Source organism: Kryptolebias marmoratus, linkage group LG6 (genome assembly GCF_001649575.2).
Source record: "Kryptolebias marmoratus isolate JLee-2015 linkage group LG6, ASM164957v2, whole genome shotgun sequence".
Taxonomy (NCBI): domain Eukaryota; kingdom Metazoa; phylum Chordata; class Actinopteri; order Cyprinodontiformes; family Rivulidae; genus Kryptolebias; species Kryptolebias marmoratus.
The window spans coordinates 6,435,431-6,460,854 of NC_051435.1; the positions used below are offsets into that span (position 1 = coordinate 6,435,431).

General features: G+C 35.9%; 1 protein-coding gene across 16 annotated transcripts in view; it reads right to left on the reverse strand.

Moving 5' to 3' along the window:
- Nucleotides 1-25,424, reverse strand: part of stxbp5l (syntaxin binding protein 5-like) — a 130,307-nt gene that overhangs the window by 87,143 nt on the left and 17,740 nt on the right. For all 16 annotated transcript variants that reach the window (XM_017420695.2, XM_017420692.2, XM_017420699.2 and 13 more), the window contains exon 2: nucleotides 20,597-20,694. In XM_017420695.2, coding sequence (XP_017276184.1) covers nucleotides 20,597-20,694 — 98 coding nt within the window. The remainder of the gene's footprint in view (nucleotides 1-20,596; nucleotides 20,695-25,424) is intronic.

The window sequence follows — 25,424 nt, forward strand, 5'->3', positions numbered from 1 at the left end:
GGCTGGTAAAATATTTGAGTGGCTGGTAAAAAATTTTGTCCACTAGCCACTGTGGCTGGTGGACAAAATTTTTAATTTCCACTCCTGGTTGAAACTCCATTTATTAAAAAAAAGAATTTCATTTTGTTGGAACTAAACAATAATAAGGGCATTTTCAAAGTTGTGTCATTATCTAACTCTAAGTTACAACAAAGATTGCCCCATGCTCGCTCTGGAACATATTTCTTTTACCAATATTAAAAAAGTTTCCTCTAAAAACAAAACAAAAAAACACCCTCTAGACATCACAAAGGCACTTCTAAGCAAATTATACTAAGCAAGAATACTGATTATTTGTATTTAATAAAAGCTTCTGTTAAATTAAAATCTTCTATTTTCCTCATTTAGTGTCATTTAAAAGCAATTAAAGGGGGTATTTGTACTGTTATGATCTCTCTGAATACTATTTTATTACTGTTTTAATGGCACCAGAATCATTTAAAGCAGAATTGTTAATGGAGTTTTTGGGGATATCAAAAAGTGTAAAAACATTTAACTGCTTCAGCTGATTCATTGTTGGTATGTAGAGTAGATCACTGCTTGAAGTCTGTCAACATTAGCTTCAATATAAGCTGCAAATCGTGTCAGGTCTTTTAACTACACCCTCTGGCTGCAGCAGTTTTGGTGTATGACATCTGACTTGCTGCTGTGCAGAATGCAAAACATTTTTCTGCTTTAAATCCCAGCTCTGCTCCTGTAAAGTCAGACATTTTCATCAATTGTTAAAAAACATGATTTTGGCCCTATTTATCCCCCAAAATGTTTAATACAAGAATGTCATTGAGGTTAGCTGACATAACACTTTGATGTGAATTTAAATTCAATCTTATGATTGTTGTGCAGTTTTGCTATGTCATTGTACAACGCTGCAAAGCCTGCAAGTCGCCACATGCATACAGGCAGCAGTCTATTTATATCTGTGGCTGCATCTTAATAAACAGCTCAGTCAGTAATTAACCTGCAGATAACCGTCTGAGAAAGTCAGGGTCAGTTCTGCAACATAACCATAAATACTGATCATTAAATCTCTTAGATTTTGATGGTAATTTCATTTTGGGTGATTCTTAGTATAAACAGAAGGAGAAAATGAAATAAGAATTTGGTTTTGTTTAGTTGCCAATTAACTAACATGCATGTTTTTAGTCTGTGTGAGGAAACTGGAGTATCCGAAATAAACCAAAGCATGCACAGGGAGAACATGCAAACTCCACACAGAAAGGCCCCAGGTCATCAGGCAAACTTGTAACCTTCTTGCTGTGAGGTGGCATCTCTAACTACTATACCGCCAAGTCACCCAATTTAGATGCACCCCCAATCTAAACATATAATGCACATTTGTGAATTGATCCAAATTGGGTAATCTTCTCATCCATAATCTTGTCTGTGATGTAAATCCAGCCATAAAATTACCTAACATCAGGAAATGTCTAAATGCAGCTCCTCTATTAGATTCATTTGATGAGATAAGGATTTGTGTCCTTAATGTGAACCTGCTTTTAGTCACAAATCCTGACAGACTACATTCAGAAACAGAAAAAAAATCTATCTATATATGTAGATTTATATTGCAGAACAGTGGTATTGTGGTAATTTAAAATACTCAGCTAAAAAGAAGCAGAAAAAAAACATTTTTTCTTCTGTTTACTAGACGGGAATGTGTGTTTCAGAACTCTAAAAATCAGAGCAGAGCTGTTCATCAAGTACCAAACTGGCGAGCCTGGAAAGATTTTCTGCTCCAAAGAATGAGTGCAACTAATGCAAGATCCTGCTGTGACCAAGCCTGCTTGGGTACATGCCCTTCTAATCAAGAATCACACTTACAGTCACACCGATTTAAAAAACATACACACGCATGCAGAACACAGGCAGCCAGTAGAAGCTCTGTTCTTTTTCCCTTTCTCTGTGTAAGGTACAATTTGACAACTGGAGCTATCGATTCAGCTGCCTGCAGGCTTTTTTTTTTTAGAATCCAGCACCATCATTATGACCTGTAGCCTGGCCTAGCTTGCCTCTTTGCCTGCCTCAATGCATCCTCATCTATAGGCTAAGACATTTACTGAAACAGGAGAAATGGGTGACAGTCAGAGCTGAAAAAAGGGAAGCAAAATGGACATGATAAACAAGGTTAAATAAGGGAGAACAGGAAGAAAGGCAGAAGGGGATGAAAGGGTTTATTTTGGAAAGAGAGAAAAATGGCAACCAATAAAATGGAGGGTGGACTACAGTCAGAGGCAAAAAAAGGGAAGCACAGAGAGATATATTAAAAAAGACAAGCAAGAGGATGCTAACAGAGAAAACATAAATGTGCAAACATGGCCAAATATTGTCAGTAAAAAATAAAAAGACAAGAAAAAAAGATTTAAATTAAACTAAACAAAAACATAATCTAATAATACTGTTGCAATTGTCAAATCTTTCATAAATGTGTATTTTTTGCAATGCTTATATAATGTTTTAAAACATAATGTTGAGTAACTAATCTTCCATAATTACTTGTCTGACACAGTGTCAATGTTATTTTATTTTTATTTTTTAGCAACTCTCAAAACACATAGTGGTTTCTAACTCCTACTGTTTTAAATTTAAATTCTTGTTTAACTCTTGCTGCATGGGGAATAACATCAAATCAGCAAGTGCAGCTTTGAAAATGTGAAAGTTATAAGATTTGAGAAGCTAGAAATCCCTGTTTGTACATTAACCTTTTTTTAAATGTCCATTTGCTAAAATTTGTTGTTATTACATTTGGAAACTGCAATAGTTGACATCTGTCAGTCAAAGTAGAATGTCTTTAATATAGCATTAAATGATACAAACAGTTTACCTAACTACAAATTATTATTCCAATTAATAGTAAGACTGATTACTGTTAATAACATCTAATTTTATTTCATTTTCATTCAAATATTCTGTCCCACTGATGTTCAGCTCATCATAACCTGTTAGCACTTTTTTAATCAACAAGCTGTCTTGGTATAAACACCATTGATGCTGTTAGACACTTGCTAAAAGTAACACTTTCTCAGTGTTGACAGGAAATAACATGCATTAATGAGCAGTTGGCACAAAACAAAGCCATCCGATTGCAGGGAATGGTTGAGGATAAACTCTGACTGAATAACATGACTGTCAAAATGTGTATCCTGAAGGTGAAGGTTTCATCTGTAAGATACTTACAGATTAAACAACCACTCAATGAAAACTCAGGACCACTTAATGTGCAATATGTACATACAGTGAGTACATTTTGTAGGTCTATACCATGTAAGTCAGAGTATACAACAGTTCTATGTCTGTGCTCACTGGGGATATTCAAAAAGCCTGCATGTACCCTAAACCAACAATTGAGTTTTGCGTGCATGTTCTAAAAAGTAACAAGATATTTCTGCAGTCACGCCAGCAGCACTATGGTGTTTCACTAAGCACAGCAGTGCTTAAAGCTGAATGTCCACATTAAGTGAGAGATTTTCATGCCAATACTATCCTTTTGAGATTGACATGGTGGTGTTTGAATAGCTCTGTTGCCTCCCAGCAAGTTTTTTTTTTGTCAGGTTCAAGCCTCAGTTGGTGTCGTTCATCAAAACATCCAGTCACCACTCGTGGGACATTGTTATCCAGGAAGAGAGCCCTCGCGTCAGATGATAAAAATGTTTCATCAATGTTACCTTTCTATTCCTTCTTACATTTTTTTTCATACTTACATTCACAGCTTAGGTTCAAGTACCTGTCAGATGATGACTGGCTGGCTGAACTCGCTGCTGCCTGTAATTCCCCCCCGAATACAATCAAGTCTGAGAAGCAGAGCTGCTGAGAAATACTTGTGACTCTCTTAAGGCACATAGAGTAAAGTTCTGGCTACTAAATAAATAGATTTGTTATCAAGAACTTGGAAAAAATAGCAAAGAGGTAAATAAATGCTTTCAAATCAAGTAAAACTGATACTGAAATGTTAACAGTGTGAAAACTATAAACTGTATATAAGTCTAGATCTCCCACTGGAACCAGGAAGTTAAAGTTGTAACAGAACTAACTATACCTGTACAAAGTACAAATTAAAAGTCCTGCCTCCTCCACACAAATTAACAAAACATAAAATGAAAAATAAAATAACAAACAATAACAAAACAATTTTTTTTTTTTTCTTAAAGATGTTGACTCTTGTTGATTAACGTAGTTTTTACCTTCCTGCTGTATGTTCAAATATTATTTTTTTTTTCTAATGTGCTTAGCTGTATTTAATTATTTCATCCTTAGAAGAAAGGGTGTGTAGCACCATGATTATGTGCAGGAAATAGGCAGGACTTAGTTTTCAGACTCTGGTTCCAAAAATACAATATGGCAACTCCAGTGAATCGGGTCCTGCTGGCTTCAGTTTCCAACAGCGAGAAAAGGTGGGGATGCTTGGTCTATAATAAATACAGTTATTCTGAGAACTAATTGGTCTTTGTAAATTAGTGAATCTTTTTTGCAATAAAATCCAGGAATCAGCAAATTAGGCTCCATCCAAAGACAAGCATGAAATAAATACAGTTTAACAAACATATAATGTTTGGAGGATATTAGACTACATTTACAAATGCATTGATAGTATCGCCCTAATTACAAAAAAAAAAAACATGTCAAAATGATCCAGCTGATGATGCAGCTTATTCTGATGGAAATATTTCACAAAACTGTTTGATTTCCTTGCAACCGTTGCCTCACCAATTATGCGTCAGGCTTCAGGCAAGAATCATAAAAATTAGAGGTTGTAACATTTCTATCCCAGTTGACAACATGAACATTTTACCAGCTATCTCTTTCCATTACATCAGATTTTTTTTTTTTTTTTTATCTAAGTTGCTTTTTTCTAGGATGCCATTTCCATGTGATTGGTTAAGTGATGAGCAAAGCCTATATCACTGCTTACTGAAAATCACTTTAGGCATCAAAAGTGTTACTGCTCCAGAGCTGAGTACTGTCCAGAGTCTACAAAGTATTTGCACTTGTCTGGGCTGCTAATTGTGGTGTTGATCCAGGGACTAGCAGCAGCATGACAGCTGTCAGTGGTACCCTCTGAAGCTTGAGCTTTTGGTAATGCTTGTTGACCGGTCAAAAAGATCACCTACTTTGTTGCCACTCTACAGTATCAAATGGAGCCAATCAGTGCTGTAAACTGTGCAAAAGTACTTTCCTGCAAACAGCAGTGTTGCTGTTGTTTAACCAGAGTATCTTCTAAACCAATTTGGGTAGTTTTATGACTGATTATAAGTCCAATTACATTTGTCAGCATGCACCTCACACCTGCAGCTATAGGTTCTGCTCTGCTGCATCCCTCCATCTGATCAGATTTATAATCTTATAATTTAAGATGAAATTGATGTACCTTGACAGCACAAGCAGGAACTTGACATCTGTGTGTGCATTCATTAGAATAAATGGGGAAAAATATATAGGTTGGATTTAGATAGATCACTTTACCATAAAAATAAATCAGTTAAAATGGTCTTGGAATATGTTATTTAGGGAAGAAAAAATATATTACATTTAGTTAGTAAGCCTTTCTGGAGAAGGATGAAAAATTAGAAAGTTGGGGTTGACTTTCTGACTTTCAGATATCTGACAGGGTTTCACTGGTTTCATTGACTTGTTTTTTACTCAGAAAGCAAAAGGACCCAGTAACAGCACATTTTATTTAGCATATTTTGGCCATTATTTTTAATATGTCAGTGTAACAAAAAATGACTCAACCTGATTTGCTTCAATAAACCTCTGAGTCACCGTAGGCTTCTGTCTGGGACTGTATCACCAAGCCTGTTCTTATCTCTTCACTTAAAGGTCTTCGGTTGCCTGTGGTTTTAGCTTTCAAGGATTTGCATTTTGCTAATTTAAAAAAGCCAAACAACTCTGTTAGCGTGAGGCAAATACAGCTGCTTTCAGAGCAAATCATATCAAGAGACAGGGCTGAGTTAGACAGAGGTGTACTCATCAACATGTCATTTTATACATTTCTGTTTGGTTCGTCAAGTGTTCGGCAGTGATTATCAAGTGCTTTTAAGAGTAGATAGATGTCACCAGGCATATAGCAAGGACAGCTGTATTCACGTTTATAGTTGTGACTTAAACATGAAAATAGTCTGCAGCAACTAGTCACAGCAAAACACGATTTTAATATTTCAAAACAATGCCCTCTGAGGACAACCGTCTTGCACAGTTTACACAGTTAATTATTTACGAACCTCGTGTACATATTTTAATTCTGCATTTGTTGGTCTTACTTGCAGAATGCTTGCCAGGTGTACACATGTTAAATAGTGGCACTGTATTACTTGGCTCACACGATGGTGATTGCTTAAGGTCGTTGCCCAAACACTGAAGCCTTCCCACTCACACTCAGTTACAACATGCATGTGTAACCAGGTTATAAGATGCTGTGTGAACTCTCAGCCCAGTCTGGTCTTGGTTCCATGTATAGTCCTATAAGGAGCTTATATTAATGTTTTATGAGCTTCTATTGAGACAGTGCAGAGAGGCAGAGAGGGGGTTTGGGGCTTAGGGACAGTGATAAAACCTGACATGTTAAAAATTCATGTTTACTGGTTTAGTCGTTCTGTTCACAGTGGAACGAAACACAGTTAGGTACAAGAAAATCATGTTGGGGATTTAACACAATAGGTTTTCGGTACATGACACTATAATACTTTATTAATAAATTAATTTATTTTAAAGTTACTACTATTATTTTAAAACCATTTACAACTGAAATCTCTTAAATTTAATTTCAGAAAAAAACAATATTTAAAGATTTTTTTAAATATTATTGTTATTATTATTGTTAATATTATTATTTTCTATGTTTGTTCTTTGTGTTCTTTTTATCCGGAAATTAAAGCATCTTAAGTGGGTTTGGTCAAGGTGTATAAATGATGCACAAAGTCAGTTTGTTTTAAAACTTATGATTTCTCCTGTCCTGGATAACTGAGAACTTACACCAAACTTCACCTACAGTTTTTACAGCAAAACTTTATGCCCAGCTTATGAAATGTCCCCTGGAAATCACGCTATTGTTCTTGCCTGTTTTTCACCTCTTTTTTCCTGTTCCTCATTTCTATTCTTCTCCTTCTATCGCGTTCTCTGTTCTTTTTAATAACAGCTTTAAAATGTAAACTGTGTGGTGCACAAATGGTGAGTCACAATGTGGGAAGATAAATCAGCCCGACTCTGCAATGCTGCCAACAAGCTATCTGTCTTTCCAACCTCTTTTTCTCCTCCTTTCCTTGGAGGCGTCTTTGTGTTCGCCCTTGTGTTCACACATGTACACCTACACCAATCGCCCGCTTACAGTCGGAGGCAAGCATCCTTTTCTAAAGAGCCCACAAGCATCTCCTCTGCCTTTTCTCTCACTTGCAGACACACTTAAGTCAAAGAATGCATCTCGAGAATTTGTGCACTGTTACACATAAACAGACAGATTCGACACTGAGCTTGTAACACTGTTTGCATGTTACACTATCTATAAAGCTGCAGGCGGTATTACAGAGAAGATTAGAGTGCTGTTTTACTGAGGCATGACTCATTCACCCCAGAAACTACAAATGTTTAGAGCAACCAGAAACCACATGCCACTATTAAATGAAGGGAAACAAAGGAAAGGAAGGAATGCAAGAAATGAGAAGTGGAGGAAATAATGTGTGAAACGTTGTGATGCAGGTGATGCATGACAACATCATAGATGATAATCATGATGGATATCAGGATGAATGGCAGTGGCAGTCAGCATAGTCGCTCATATAGCTCATTATGATCCAGATGGCCTTACTGATACATCACAGACAACATGCATGACTTTGTCTTTCAGCCCATAAAAATATTGGGATATTCACACAAAAAATACAGAAAATCAACCAAAACTCACTATTAAAGCTTTTAGACCTCACACAGAACTTGCCAATCAAATAAACTAACAAAAAACATTTTATTATGTCAAGGGTATGGACAGCAGCTAATCTGTCAGTTGTAGTATAACATCATTTTGATTGACAATGTTGGTTTTCAAAATATTTCCTCAAATTCTTTTTTTTCAAGTAATAATTCTGTACTTTATGCAGAAAACAAAAGCTTAGTCTAAGAAAGGAAGATCAAATGTCAGCTCAAATGAAGCCACTGTTTTATATGGTTATACAGTGATTTCATGTGTGTGCAAAATTCTTCTTACAAGCTCCATTCATCAAACACATCTCTGTTATTTGCTCCCATTTAATATTGTCTGCAATGGTTTTCTTTGTCCATGCTCCTCTTTTCACATCTTTTCACCACAGAATCCCCTTAGCTGACTATGAGAATTTGTTTTTCTGTGATCTGCTCTTTCTATCCTTCCACATCATCATATCAGCCTGAGTATGAAAACCACCAATTTACATTTTCTTTCTAGGTGTCAATGGTTAATAAAATGCTTGATGGAAAAAAAATAGAAAAGTCTCCTCTTTAAAAGGCTTAGTATGCTCAGTGCATATTTAGACAAGTTGCTAAAAGTCATTATAGCAAGAAAAGAAAATGATTTTGCTTATGTTATATTGGTTTTTGTGTTTATGGTTCATGAGTTGTCATGTTTTGAGTCAGGATATTGATATATCATTTGTTTAGTTCTCGTGACTGTTTAGAGTCCTTCCTTCATTCCCTAGTATTTGTTTTCTTGTTTTACATTACCTCATTTCCTGTATTATTTTGGGAAAAACTAGGTTCTTTTGTTTGTACTTTGCAATTTGACTTTTTCTTTCATGCCTGAGTTCTGATTTCCTCGCAGCTGTTCCTCATTTGTCACTTGCTTCCTTGGTATATTTAGCCCCTGGTTTTGAGTTTAGGTTTTCAGAGTCTGTGTTTGTATTTGCTCACTATTTCATGTTTAATTCCTGTCTGCCTGGTTTATATAAAATTGGATTAGCCTTTAGAACCTCCAGCATGATTTATTTAGTAATTAAAGATATTTGGGTCTGTAACGTCCTGCTTCCTGCGCTCCTGCATTTGGGAACTCTACCTCATAACAGTTTCAGCTAAGACAGAACAGAGACAGTTACTACATGCACATTCTTTTAGTTCACTTAAAGATTTCCATTCATTTATTTAATAAGCTGTTGTGTCATAATACAAACCAACACTTGACTTTGCCTATGTGCCATAGAGCAGTCATAATCAGAGCATCATGGTGAGCTGGAATTCTGTGTTGGAAAATCAAAAAAATATTCCTGCTCACATTTACAAAAGATTGCGTTAGAATTTATTCACTTCTCCCACATCCTCCACCTACTGATCTAGCTGCTCAGGTGAGGACATGTGGGTGAAGGCCAACAATCTTGTACAAGCAAATTGTGGGCGGTATCCTCTGAGATCAGCTGTGGTTTTCCAGGGTCTCATGCTCGCAACCATGTAGCCATTTGAGAGACTAATAATAGCTGCATTGTTACAGTAAGTTCTCTCAGAAATAATCACATTACAGGTTTAAAAAGTGACTGTGGACCTGCATTTCAGAATTGCAATCTGGAAAACTACTGGAGTAAACTCTTTCAAACTGCACCTTTCGATAGAGTTCAGGGTACCTTTTTTTTGTTTGACTTAATACTTTGTAATGAGAACCTTTAAGAAATAAAACAATTATTTCTACTAGCGTTATTTCATAATTAATTGATTAAACATGCCTGTGTTATAAGCCTGTGTTAGTTTCACAGAGGCTTGTGAAATTTTATCTCTATTTCATCTCATTACAATAGTATATTAGTCAAACTTTTTTTTTTCTTTTTTAAACTTATTTGGATTAGGTAATCAAGTTGTTTCAAGCAATTTATTCTACAAATTTATTTTAGCCTAATTAAAAAGTGCCTGATCATTGATTTGAAATGAACTGACTAATTGAACTAAAACAAGATTATTTTGAACTGAAATGTTCATTTTAACAATACCAGTGTGAGATGTGGAAATAACTTTGTCCAAATAAAATAGAAATATGTTCAATGTTTAACTCATCTGCCGGTTGCTTTTCGAATCAATAACTGTTGTTTAGTTGAAAGACATCTTTAACTCCCAAAAACATCTCTAAAAAACCAACAGAATGGCATGGAGGGTAACTACATTTGGAGGGCAAAGGCAGGAAACAGTGGTGACGCAAACATTTTAATCAACCCTTCCACTGAAATGACCTCCAAAGTCAAATTGACATGCATGACTAATTCGATTAGCCATGGGATTTCAATTTAACATTTCTTTGTTAAGATGTTTTTGACTCATAATTTAATTTTGTCACAATAACGTCACTAATGGTTTGTCAAGCTGACATTGAATAAGATACAGAAATAACAAACAGGCAAGAACCCATTTTATAGTGTTCCTGTGTCCTTGACAGGCACTAACAGCTTCTTAAATGTATAATCTATTTCCTCCCAATGTCAAGTTTTTCATCTTTAGCTGCTTCTTTTCATCCTCCATCTCTGTATTCTCTTCTGAAAGCAATCACCCGCCACCCCACCTTCAAACAAACAATGGAGGTTAGGAATAAAATGTACTCTCCTCGACCACCTGCAGGGCAACTTGTCTAGATCCCACAAACAAGCGCAGGTTTTGTTGTAGAAAAAAAAGTATAAAAACAGCGAACAAAAGTTCTTTTGTCTCTACAAGCAGATGTCTAGACAAAATGCTTGGACAGCTCAGAGGCTGACAGCTCCAGGCCCAGGCAATGAGGTGAAGAATCAAATTAACAAGGGAAGCAGCTGGCATCGGTAAAACCCTTTGGCAGGGGTCTGTTGTTTTGCTGATAGACAGAATGAATTAATGAGATATAATGTGCTACACTGTACTATTTCACCTTGTGACACTGATGACAGTCGTCACACCTCTCCTGTGCAGGTCATAGACATGCCTTTTGTTTGTTTTCCATTAAATATTTGACGGACAACAAAACTCTATGTTTGGGGCACATGCCTTTTAATAGAACAAAGGAGTGTCTACTGTTTTTGTCCACTGGTTTATTGTTTTTGTTGTTGTTTTCTCTCTGTCTGCTGTCATGGAGATGTGAACCAGTACTCAGTCTACTGATTGTTGAGCACTAAAACCACTAATTTGGTTTTGTTTAAGCAAACAGCAGTTAGGGTTTCACATTCTGTGTAAATGTAGCTGGCATGTTGGATATATAATTTGCAGTGTTCCTTTTAATCAGATGAGCAAACTCATCTGGGCTGTCCACCAGAGACGTTTGTATTATTGTCGTCATGGTAACGTCACAAAGTCGGGCTCAGTGTTCCTTTTAATTACTACTTAAAACCTTCCATCCTATTATCTAACGATGAATATTTAGTGATTATGAAAACCAGTTTCATACTGGAGTTTTGTGAGGACAAAAAAGGAAAGAGAAATGACAATTACTAACCAAACTTTTGAACCTTTGGCTCTGATGAATGCCTAATGAGCTCACTGCAGCCCTAGTTGCAGATGGAGTGACTTGAAGTGCAATTAACTTGGAGATCTGCTGTGGGTAATAAATATGTATGTTCTGAGGAGTGACACTGTTGTTGAATCAATATAAAGACTTTGAAAATATGACAGAACTTGTAACACTACAGTAATTCAAAATTTTAAAGGTACCCTAGTTGCTGTGGGTACTGAACATAGAAAAATACATGCGTATTATATCACTTTTACTCACTGGTACAGTTCTCAGAGGTAACTGATGTTGATCCTTGTTTCATTTTAAAAGTACAATATTATCTCTGAGAACTAAAGTTATATAAGGGTATAGTTTTGTACACCAAGTGTTGTAAAAAAAATTTTAAACCACCTCTATTTTTATTATATTTTTATTATATTTATTATATTTTGCTTCCATATGCTGTCCTAGTCCATTCCATGACTAGGACAGCATATTGAGCTGAGTGTGTTTAAAAAGTAAAGCAAAAAGTGTCAGACCTAAGAACTTTCTAAAACAAACAGAATCTGAAAGGCATGCCTTTAAGAAAAGGAAAAAAAACAAAAAACAAAAATACAAATCCAGTAAAGACCTGAAAGATGAATCATCCTTCAGATGATCTTCAACTGTCTTCAGAAAAATGCTCTTTACGAAACACCTTGTTGATCCTAAAATATTATTTTATGTCTATCAAACTATGTTACTGTTTGCAATTTTCAAAGACTCAGGAGAGGAAATTGAAAAGATGTGTCTTCGTGACAGGCTGCGAGTACCAAAGTGCCTAAAGATTCAATTTAAATTTGGTTCTTTGCTAAGTTGTTTGTTGACACAACCCTAGGTATTTTAAAAACCTCAAGGTGTAGAAAAATAGATGGGCTCATCTCTTTAAAAATGGTGCAAACTGCAGAGTGATGTGATAGTTTTGTTATAGCTTTTAACCTTGAAGGTTCCTGGTTCAAATCTTACTGTGACTTTTTCAATGTTTCATCCGAGCCCTTTGCTCTGCAGACTGCAGCTTTCTTCAACAGTTAAAATACACTCATATTAGTTTACCAGGTGATTCTGCATTCATGGTAAGTGTGGGCATGCATGTTTGTGTCCTAAGAGTACTTTTTTTTATCACAAAGGATGCATAGTTATTATTTCAAGGGTATAGACAACTTTTAGGTTACAGTGTTTGTAACCCCCACCCTCATGCTTCTGTCTCCTCACGTTGCCAGTGTCTGAAAATAAGTAAAAAATAAATAAAATGTTCACTTGAACACACCACAAAGATAGCCTCCAACTGCCATTTTCAATGTACAATTTTCACTTTACAGGAGCGAAACACTTTGCAGTGCAGAATGGATCAGAAGTCAATACATTATTCAGTAAAGTTAAAAAAAGTAAAAAAGGAAACAACTGAAAAGAAAATCTGGTTGGTTTTGCTTAGCTTTGAAGAGTCAAAGCATATCTGACAATGCAACATTATATAACATGAAATATAGGCATTGATTTGTCTTCAGTTTGGATCAAATGCACATAATTGTTTTTTTGTCGTTTACTCCTTGTGCTTTCTCTGCCTTATAAGCATTGCATTATGTAATGCTTTTCCACATTGTAATATAGTAAAATTCCAAGCTCTTTATATGTGCATGCACACACCAAATCTTCAATAGAGTAAACAAATCCCCAAACACAAATCCTTTAACAACGACAAACAATTTATATTTAAATATGACGTAAAGTTTACATGTACTATTGTATTTGTACAACAAGTACTTGCATTTGCAAAATTCCTTTGCAGTTTGGGATGACAACAGCATAACTTCAGGTCAGTCAGTTAAAATGAAATGTTGATAGGACAAAATATAGCACAGGTCAATGCTTCACCATTGTCTTGTTAAAACAGTGCACAAACATCACAGAAGCTTTAGGTGACCTTTCAACAGAAGAGGTTTGAAAGCAAACTTTAAATATCAAATAAAGGTAAAGGTCAGTCTACTAGTTTTATCCTGCTAAGTTACTAATAACTTTTATCTTTAGCAAAAGCATTTTTTGTGCTTACTTTGTTTTCTGGATTTAACACATTTTGTCCCTTTCTGGTTTTTAGGGTATGTTTTCCAACACTTTAAATGTTTGAACAGCTCCACTTTCTGTCTGCAGTACAGTTGTGCTAGTTTATGATTGGCAGTTACATCAAATATTGATGATCGAGAAGACAAGAGCCAATCAGACTGCAATGACCAGCAAAAGTGATGCTGCACTTGAAGTAAAGCAATCATTTTATGCTTGTCTCTCCATCTGCCAATCCTGACAAATGTGCTGCACAATCTTATCAAACACGTCTCCATTTGCCATGTCTGTTGCTTGATTAGCTGATGTATGTGTCCACTGATATTAAGAATTTAATGTGGAACAGCTTCTTTTTTCCATCACACCTCTCTTTGTATGACAAATTTAATCCATGCATCTGTGCATTTTGAGTTAAAATCCTATGATTACCTGTGAACTTAAAACACATATTATTGGCAGCTAAAACAAAACAACAACAAAAAAAGCATGTTGATCAGTTAAAGCTTTCATTTATTACAGTCTGTCTTTACAAAAGCCTTTTTTTGTGTGTGTATTTAGATGCAGGTCCATTACATAACAAGAAATTACAGATTTATGTCTGAAGACACAACAATGTGTCTCGCAGCTAACATTGCTAAAAGCCTCTCTGATTGTCAAGCAATTTTACATTTTTTTGGCTCCACATTCTGTACATAATGTCAACAAACATTCTAAAAAGCTTATTATCTTGTATTTTGAAGGATCAGATAAAGCAAGGTAACTTTTAGCTGAATGTTTTTATTTTAGTTGAGTTAAAAACCTTAAGTCGTCATATACACACTTTCTGTTGATTCATTTAGCAATCGGCAAATTTTCAAAGAATATCATTGCTGTTTTCTGATGTGACTTTCACACTGCTATTAATAGGCTGCTGACCTTTAATTCCTTAACTCATCATCCATACAAGAGTGGAAAAAAAGGTGGAACAAAATGCCACTGAGAAAACATAAGAAGAATAAAGAGGGAGATAATGAAAGGGAACACACATATACACGGACTGACTGTAATCACAAAGAGAGGATAAAAGGTCTGCTGTCCTCCCTCCTACGAAATTAGTTTTATTGTTTAAATAACTACATATTTACCATTTAAATATGACATTTTAGTAAACACAAAGTAAATGTCAAATAGTAGGCTATATTTACTAATAACGGACATGAAAAAATGGAAAACATTATCAACAGACTGTTTTCATAAGCATAAACATTAAACATGGTTTTTTTCCCTGAGTATTTTAAAATATGAGTCCAAATGAATAAATAAATAAGTACATTTTTGACAACAAAGAAAGTCAAGTGAAAACTCGAAGGCAAACCAAACTGTAACAGACCACAAAACCCCCAAAACAAAATCCTTGGTTTACTAAAACTGACAAAACCTGTTTTCCCAACCTCTGTTTTTATGTCTACACCTGGCTTTTACCACATGCCGTAGTTTATTATCCAAGACAGAGACTTTAGACAACAATATACATGTTCTGTTGTGATTATGCATCGTTAAGCATGTCCAAGGCAACACATTCATTGATAACAAGCTCAAGTTTGGAAACATACTTTGTTGTAACACTGGTGAAAAGAGATAGAGAAATGTGTGAGAAAATACACCCAACACCTTTGATGTGGGTAGCATATGATTATGGCACTGGCATCCTTGTGCATTGACTGAGCTACACATAGCAAAACAGTCATTATGCTTGCAGGCCCGCTCCCACAAAAATGAAAGCCAATGGCACAGTGTGACAACAATGAATACATAATATATGACTATCTGATGGGTCTGCTTGTCTAACGGGCACTACAGAGCCGTCCTATCCTCCTCTCTCGATCACTCTCACATGCATTGCAAAGTCTGTCTGATTAATAATAAACTATAACAGAAGCTGTGTGTTTACACAGTGACCTCCTCCATTCCAAGCCCACGCTCCACTGGCCAGATTAAGTTTCATTCTCACAAGTAAATCTGCAGTCACATTTTACCCAGCAATAGAAAAGTAGCCTAACTTATCTTGATTACTCAGCACAGTCAAGAAATTGTCTCTAAAAAGTCTCTGCAGTGCCTGGAGTTGAGAGAAAGTCACATGGCTGGAGCTTTTGTGAACTCATCTTGTTTGATACTACACCCATGAAAATGAATTCAAAGTTTAAACAACTTGCAGTGTTTTGTGTCATTATTAAATACATACGGTTTCCAGATTAAAAAAAAAAATAGTTCAGATTCACTCCAGTGTTCTATGGCATTCTATGGAGTTTTTATCAGAAATCAATAGCCTACCTGCAGAAATCACTCAGAGTATTATTAGTTTGGAACATCAGGCAGACGTTTTTACAGGGGAGTCAAACTAACAGCTAATCAAAGCAAAACTAAGACCAAAGCATATTTCTGCAGTTTTTAAACAACCATAAGCAAGAGTGTCAATTCAAACATGATTTTTTTTTAACCATTATTACTTTTTCAGTAAACAGACATTTACATAGAGGTTGATGGATATTTGCACTCAAGACCGAGTTGTCTGTGATGCTTTACCTATCATGATATGTATGAAACTTATGTTGCAAAATTGAAAAAAAAAAAAAAATATAAGATAAGCATTACTGGGCAGAGTAACTATCTGATGCAAAGCAGGGGTAACTCCAAAAAGTTTCCAAAGGAGTGGCCAGATGGAGATCACCAAAACTAAAAGCTATATCAGAATTTCAGATTATTTTTTAATTATTATTATTAAACTGTGGTCATATGTAGATTATTTGAAAATTACTGCAATGTGGACTTTAGTGAATTCATTTTATGGTGTAGGCCTTCTTTAGCTTTTGAATTTACAGCTGAGAACAGCACATCCACCAGTCAACTCATTAAAGCTTGCCCCCTCCTTCCTTAAATTTATATTCATAATTGAAAGTATCTTTCCTGGAGAGAATAAATACTGCCTGCTGCCTTCCAAGCCAAAGTTTTAAACAAAGGTCTCAGTTTTAAATGTCCATCTAATGATTACCTTATGAAAATTTCATTAAATTTGTTTAGTGATTCATGAGATATTTTGCTAACTGGCAGATTGTGCGTATAAAACTGTCTGGCCAAGGGGGCAGTGGGAGGGGCAGCAACTTTATGCTTCCTTTGATATAAAGTAATGCAGAGTTCAAAATAAAATTTTCATACCATTAACACAAATGCTTTTTTAAATCTGTTTTTTACACAGCCATGACTTTTGGCTCAAATAGTTTATCTACCCAGTTATGGTTAACACATTTTGTTTTGCAATATAAATTGTGCATGGACAATTACTGGCTAACAGACCAACTTTGTCTTCATTGTAAAAAGCTTATCTGAAAATGACCATCCAATGGAAAAGTGAGAGCAATTTAAAGGCTTGTAAACTATCATTTATGTGAATTGCTCTGAAACTGTGAAGACTTAAATTGTTTTAAGAAAGCAGAAATCGGTTTGGTCTTGGCTGCTCTCTGAGATGTTATCTCATCTCACTTGTGAAAACTCCCCTCTGTTATTTGAATCTAATTATGCTTTTAGTCAATCTCACTGCAGGTAAGACATTGGTTACTGATGACAGCTCCACAGAACACCACTTAAAAAAAAAATCTGAACTACTCCTTTGAGTGTTTGTCTCTAAAACTAATAACATTTTCTGCAATAAATTTTAAAGTAGTTTACTATTATGACATTATACCAATGAATCTATTAAAGACAGCAAATTTTAAAGTATGTTTTGTAACTGAGATGGTTTGTGATTAGTAATATTGGATAAATCAATATGAGGACAGGTTTTCTTGTATGTCACCATATTGAAACATTTGAACATATGAAGACAGAAAAGACCTTTCACTGTAACAATCATAAGTCATAAAATGAGAAAACAATAGAATTTCACTGAGCATCGATTACCAATAAAATCAAATTGCCACCTAGCGCTTATAACACCTTCAACTGAATCTAATTCGAAGTATTGGTATTGAACTGTGAAATACATCAATGTTATCCGACCTTTCTGATATAAACACACTTCTAAAATCAGGCGCCCAGCTTGTGCCTTCTACCTCCCTTACATTTGGTTCTATTTCCATCGCCATATCAACCTCAATGTTGTTTCCCTCCCTCTCTGATCTTTTTGTTTTCTCATTCTCTGATCTCATTGACTGTTATGAGAAGTGACTGTCTATCAGACCTCGGGCAATTCTATTACTAAAAGCATTCATTGAAACTGCATTTACTTTCACAGCACTGACACACAAACCTTTACAGATTGGAGGCAAACACATGCGCACTCAGACATGTTATACAAAGAGACACACACCTAAGATACTGGCACAGATAGGCAGAAGAAGGATGCACAGTCAGCAAGCGGATATGGAGGTTTTACGCACAGAAATAAAAAAACAATAAAACCAAACACGTGGTTGCCCACTCTTGCCAAGCTTTCCTCTCTTGTTCTATTTGTTTTCAATAAACTAAACCTCAGCATATGTTTGTAGTCGCGCCCCTAGCAGAGGGAGGAGTGTCTTAGAACGCCACTGCAGAGAGCCTTGTTGCCAACCCACTGCGCCAACCCTGATGACATTGTTGCTATGCACTATTCACTAGAGCAGGGCCAGTCTTACTGTGAGTGACTCAGCTATTCATGGTAAATATGTCACATAAAGATAGCAATCATAAATAATACCGTCTTAAAGTTCTTTAAATTGATTTCAATATATTGGTTGGATGAGGAAAGCACTTTGTCTCTGAGGTAAGGAAGTAGCAAAATATAGATAAGTTAAACCAACTTCCTCTAAAATTGCAGCATATGCAAAGCTAATCTGCAGCCATCTTCAAACTTTGCTTAAATGCCAAGGACAAGTACAATTTAAAAAAAAATTTAAACAAAATCTCGTACTGTTGAGACAACTTTGTGTTTCTGCAAGCCAACAAACAAGCACGCTAAAGTACACCCAGTTTCTCTGAACTGTAAGGTGTCAAACTTTTTCATTGGAACTTGATCAAATTCTCTTTGGGAGCTCCAATGTTTTTGTTGTTGTTGTTGTTTTGGCAATCATATGGCACTTTCTTCAGAAGTTTCACCAGTTTCTAATAAAAAAAGGTTCCAACTCAACTAGTTTGGAATGAAGAAATCAGACACATTTTCAGACCTCTAGATTTTTTAGACATCCTCTGATAAATTTGGGTCTAAACTACTAACCCAGACTATTATACATTTGATCTGGATTGTTGTCTTTTTAAAATATAAGGCTTTATATTCTATTTATTCTATAAACAACTTTTAAAAAAAATCATGTTTGTCCCATATAGACTGCTGCTGTCTTCACCTTGTTAAACTGTAGGGCTGGGTTTCCTTCACTTGTGCTATTGGCCATTGTTGCTAAACCAATCAATCTTCCTTTCATCAGATCAGAGGGTTTTGCCTTTAGGTGGCATGAGTCATTCAGGTACCTTTCAACGAATTCTCAGCAGGCTATCATCTGCCTTTTACTGAGAAATGGCCTCAGTCTAGCCACTCTGCTACAAAGGCCTGATTGGTGCCCACAGGTTCTTGAGTCTATACACTGAACACAACAAAAAAAGTTACCCTCCCAAAGGAAATACATAACACAGTCCCACACAGTCAATAAATATTGACATTCTAATTTTGAGTCCACTAAGATGAAATAAATATTTTTAATCAAAGAATTGGGAAGTTCCTTTGAAAGAAAGAGAAAACAATGCCAGAAGATGCAGACATTTAAAAGGCCTGGGAGGACAAGGGGAAACGCTTGGAAAGGCTGTGAAGGACAGGGAAAGGGTGAATTTAATAAACAGAAGAAGAAATAAGGAGGGAGGGAAAAAGGTCCTCTAGACAGAAGGCATTAGAGGGCGAGGCTGAGAAACAGCAAAAAAGAGAAGTGTGTGTATGTGTGGCCAATTGAGAGAGACAGAGAGTCGGTGACAGCCACATGGGAGTTGAGGAGGGTGTGAGCAGCATGTCAATACAAATGCTAAATCACTCAAGGGCTTTTCATCCAGCTGAAATTTCAGCCTTCCTTCAAAGTCAGGTGTATGATACAAGGAAGCGGGATTGGTAAAGAAGAGAAAAGGAATAATAGATGTTTGCATTTGGTTATGCTACCATGAGATAAAGACATTTTTTATTCATATAATCTGTCACAATGCAACCTTATCATCCACCTGAGCTTTCAGCTCGTTCTCCATTTTTCTTTTTTAAAAAATCTCTATAACATCTCCCTCTATCACTGTCTGTATTTTTCTGTTCCTGTCAGCACTGAAATCACTCAATCTGCTTGTGTACCACATGCTGAAGCATCAACAAACGCTCGCTGCTTTTGGCAGAGGTTCCCTGAAGGGATACTCGGAAGCCTCTGTATTTATGAGGCTGTAATGTCCTACCTGGGTTACACTCAGATATCCTCTCCCCATCCTTTGTAAGTGAATGACCCAGGGGATGGGCTGTTGGATGGACGGTTCTGAGTCTGCAACACGACAACTGTGCAACGTGGAATGACAGGGCAGGAAGGGTGAGAACAGTGAGGGGAGGGTTTGAAGAAAAAACCCTGCCTTGAGATAAAATGTACTCACTATCTTGTGTGTGAGTAAATAAGATATTTGATCTGTTTTATTTTTCAAGTAAAACTATTTTAGTGCATGTTTTCTCTTCAGAAACAAGGATGCTAATTATTTTATTTATTATTACCTCTGCCAAGGAGGTAATATTTATCTGTCTGTTAGCAAGATTATTTAAAACCTAATGAATAGATTTTCAGGAATTGTTGAGGTTTTAAAAAACAAACAAACAAACAAAAAAAGTGAACAAATTTTGGTAGTGATCTGGCTCACAATCTGGATTTGTATTCTACAATTTTGTTTAATGACTCTATGGGCATCAAAAGAAAAAAGTCACAATGTTTCATTATTTAACACAGTAACACACAGGGGCAAAGGTCAGGAAATGTAATTACAGAATGATGTAGTGTTTTAGTATGTTTTCCGACAACATCTTCTGAACAACATGGGAAGATGGGAACATAAATTCAAGGATACATTCTTACACCACCTGATCTTGAACCGATGGCGAGGATCTTCTGCACAGGGTCAAAGGCCAAAGCAGTCGGCTGGTAAGGGAAACCATGACGAACCGTCTGCAGGAGAAAAAATAAAAGAATCAATATTTTGCTAAAATGACTTTTTTTTTGTTGGGGCATCTTGACTTTTATGAGTAAATCCCACAAATTATATGATATTAAGGTGATAACATTTTACAAGAAATAATGCAAAACGCTAAACAGGAAATAAAATTGTACAGTTTCTGGCTAAGGTAAAGCCTCTTTTTTAATAATACCTTCTCTTGCTTTTGCCAACATTAAACAATACTGTTCTGAGCAATAAAAAATCCTTTGAAACACACATACACACATATATATATATATATGTGCATTAACTTTAAGTAAATTTGGTTCAAAAATAGAATAAATACAGCAGCACTGAATTTAATCAGTCAGAGACTTATGCAAGGTCAAAGTTTGGTTAGGAGCTACAGAGAAACTGCATTCATATTGCATCTGGATTCTGAGCTGAAATGAATTGAAATGGCTTCAACTGTCACATTCCAAAGCCCAATGAGGCAGAAGAGCCCTGTCTCCCAAACGTCCACTCTGAGAGTCTCTGCATGCTCTGTAGCTGTCTGCCATTAGTCATGTTAAATATCCCAGTGGAGTGTCACTTAGGATAACCTGCTCTGAGCGGATGTACATCAGAAAGACGAACATCATCACAGTTGAATAAAATGTTGCTGCAGTATGAGGGAATATTATTCCAAGCCCTTTACCAACAACACAGGAAAAACTTTAAAAAGCTACACACAAACAAACAACTGTGAACCGTTTCTGTAAACAGAAGTTTTAATTGACTGTTATGTGTTTGTGTTATGCTTGCAATACATACAAAGCACACAAAACAAATCCTATCTTACACTAAAGGTCTTATTTTTTAATATTTTCTAACAAAACACTTTACTGTCAGACTGGAGCTTTAGTTCTGGTTCCTGGAGTTTCTGAAAGTGTCAGGTTGGGGAGAGGTGGTCGAATCCAAAACAAAAGCTGACAAGGCAGCAACTAAAACTGAATAACAAAAACCAGGGTTGCAAAGAACACGAGAGGGCAAAACACGAGGAAAAAAGCAAACAGCACATGAGTAAAAATGAACCAGCAGGAAAGTGAAGAAGATGAACCAGTTTTAAAGGCAGAGGATGATTTGAAAGTGGACACAGGTGACTGATTATGAACGAGGGACAGGTGTGGGTGATTGAGGCAGGCTGACAGGTACAGAGGAGAGGAAAGGTGAATAATTACAGGGAACACAAAGGGCACAGGGAACAAGACACCGAAACTAAACACAGGAACCATGTGAAATGACAGAATTAAAGAAACAATAAACTCAATACAAAAACAAACCCAATGGGAAGTAGAGCTTTCAGATTTCAGGCTCTTTTTTTCTGTTGTCTCCCTACATGTTCAAAAGACATGATTAAAAAAAAGACTCACTTCTCTACACACATAGATGAACTCAGTTATTTCTTACACTCCTGTGTGTCTCATTAGGCTTTTCTGCTGTTGGAGTGTAAAGTCAGAAGCAGTGTCCAGCCACAGGCAGTCAAAGCTGTCCCTTACATCCCTCGCTGCTTTCCACTGACCAGATGGAAACACTTTAAATAACAGATAACTTTGTGAAAAGAGGGCAGTGGAAAAAGAGCAGTGTTCCCATAAGAGAAAAATTCACAGTTACCAAAACGTTCACAAAGCAACATCACTGATAAAGGAGACTGTAATATGTGAACAGGTCAGGGGTCAAACCCTAAAGAATATACATGAATGCTGCATTTTACAGTAAAAGACCAGCAGTCTGTCAAAATAAAGTAAAACAAAAAAAAACCCTGCTTGTTGTAAAACGTATGTGCTGCTTTTCATTCATTGTGAAAAAAATAATAATTGTGAAGTTTTATTACTACTCAATGTGATGTTTAAAAATGGTAAATGGTTTTGGTTTGACTATTTTAAAATAAATAAAAAAAACACTAAATGATTTAGGAAATAACTGGCCAATTACTCAGTAAAATAAGACATTTAGTTTCAGTCCAGTGTTTTCACACATTTAATCTCTGAGTCTATCTTGTACCACATCACCCACTCAAACATTTCAACAAAGAGAGCAGCACTGTCTGAGGCATGTGCTGTAATTTTTTGAAAACTGAAAACACAATGACTCATGCAAGTCTGTAAAGATCACTTTTGTACTAAAGAGAGTCTCTAATATAAGGCACAGTGACTGGACAAATCATGAAAATAATTTGCTCTCACAAGCCAAGAAACATGGAAGTCACATTAAAGTACTGCTCAGGTCTTACCGGAGCAAAAGTCAAGTCAGCTGTAAACAAACAAACAAACAAACAAACAAAAACAATTGTGGGAAGCATGTAGGGAAGCAACCTGATTTGTAGCCCCCTGGATCACATTATACAAATACCTGTGTGTGTGTGTGTGTGTAAACCAGAACATTAAGTGAACATTGCTCAGAAATCTTTGTTTGTAGGCAGCATTTTGATCTTAAATTAAATGTATTCTTGCTACATATAAGAATTTATTTTTATTTGTTTTTTGAACTGCTGCAATCATTAAATATCATTTGTCCACATGTCTGTTTGGGATGCCAGTTTTTGATGGAGCATACCCTTTCAAGGAATTAGTAGAAATGTAACACTCCCCAGTGATGCACTTTCTGTAAACACAAATGTATTTCAGGTTTATAAATAATAAACAAGCACTCTTGTGTTAATCTATATGGTGTGTGTCAGCGTGCATTTGAGTAAACACTCCTGCAGCAGACCAATTAAGACTGGCTGACCTTCACACACAACCATATCTGACAGTCAACAAATGCAAACACTGCAGGGTTCCAGATATGCAGAGCCACTCAGCTTCTTGCATTAAAAATTAATTTGTAAACAGATTGGCTTTTATTCTTCTTAAAAAAATCAGGATTTAGCAGATTTATAGATTTTGAGAAGACTTACATTTTAATCCCAATCATTTTTAACTGTTATTAGCTTTTACTGCAGATAAACTAACGCAGTCTAATTAGAATATTATTATTATTTTGTTAATACTGTTAATATTCAATATTGTTTTTTGCTTTAACAACTATTCTTCACAAGAGTTTTTTTTTTCTTTTTTTAATAAGACTTGGATTGAAGCAGAAAACTCAATCTGGACCATTTTCATTGAAAACAACAACAACAAAAAATGTTTAACCTAAATAAAAATACAAATAAATAAATACAATCACCCCATTTTAGTGCTTAAATGTCAAAAGCAGTTCAGCAAAACTCTTTCTAAAAACACATACATTTACAGTTTATGTTTGCATTGAATCGCAGCAGAAAGTTGAATTTTATGTTTTAATTTGTAATTGTTTGTTCAGCTGTCCTTAATAACTTAAAATATTCACCTGCAAATTTTTCATATGTAATAGAAACGCACACTTAAAGTGGTGAAACGTGTTTCTCTGAGGACTAACCTGGATAAACAAACACATTTACACCTTCAATCTCCAGGTGTTACCATTAGACCTCTAGCTGTTTGTGTAGCTACAGACTGGGCTGACTTAAGTGCACAGTTGCTGGGATACAAAAGTGCCACCCTGCACATTTATGCAGAAATATAAGATAAAAACATCTGTCTATAGATAGATAGATAGATAGATAGATAGATAGATAGAGAGAGAGAGAGAGAGAGAGAGAGAGAGAGAGAGAGAGATACGGCTCCCAGATGCTGCAATATATTCATTCTATTTTCCATTTACCTTTTGCACTCATTCTGTTGTCCACACATAACCAACGTTTTCACACAAGCCTCATGTTCAATCAGATAACCCCTCGCAGATGTCCCCACCTGACAGACTAATACCACCTCATGCCACCCACCAGCATCGTTCTATCTCTCTATGCAGTGCTCAGCTGCAGAGCTGGTCTAGACCCCTGGTTCTAATAATAGCACTCAGCTTCCATGTCTACCAGTGGCAGCCAATTGTGCACTGAGACGCTAGATCTCTAAATACAGATCAACATAGCATAATGGGATTAGATTCCCCTGATCAATATGTTGAAGCAGTAATTGTCAGGAGCAATTATACTATAGAATTGTTTGCTAATGTACACCACAGTAATTTCCAGTGCTGTACAGAGTGTACCTTTTTCTATCACAGTGGGTGTGAGGATTAAAAAAAAAAAAAACCTGTTCTGGCACCTACCGATATCTCTCTAGTCTTTCTCATTAGCAAAGACTAATAGGTTTCCCTGGTCTTTCTCACCTGATGGGACTGTTATCAACCCATTAAAGGGGCATTATCACTCCCTCAGAAATAGCCAGAGAGGTCCCACCTACATTCAGACTGAACAAGCTGTTTTAGTTTTAAGTAAAATTAAAAAGACTGCATTTGTGGGTTAAAAGGTTTCTGATAATGAAATTGAACTGTAAAAGTTAAAAAGACTCAAGTGTGAGTATTGCTTTGTGTTTCCTATGTAACATTAGAGGAGTAAATTGGTCTGAATGTAGGTAATTTTAAAAACTGATTTCTTTTTTTAATTTTTAAATTTTTTTGTAATGTTCTCCTTCAAAAATGTTTACCCTGGGCAAAATCTTTCAATTGTTTTTATTTTGGGGAAACAAAAAATATATTTGCATGTGGCTGGCAGACAGAACTGAAAAAATAAAAACTGTCAGATTATCTGTTTGCGTATGCAGGGCATCAGGATACTGTATATTTGTATTGGTACTATTAGACCAAGAGCCTAATAGTACTTTTGTTGGGAATGGAA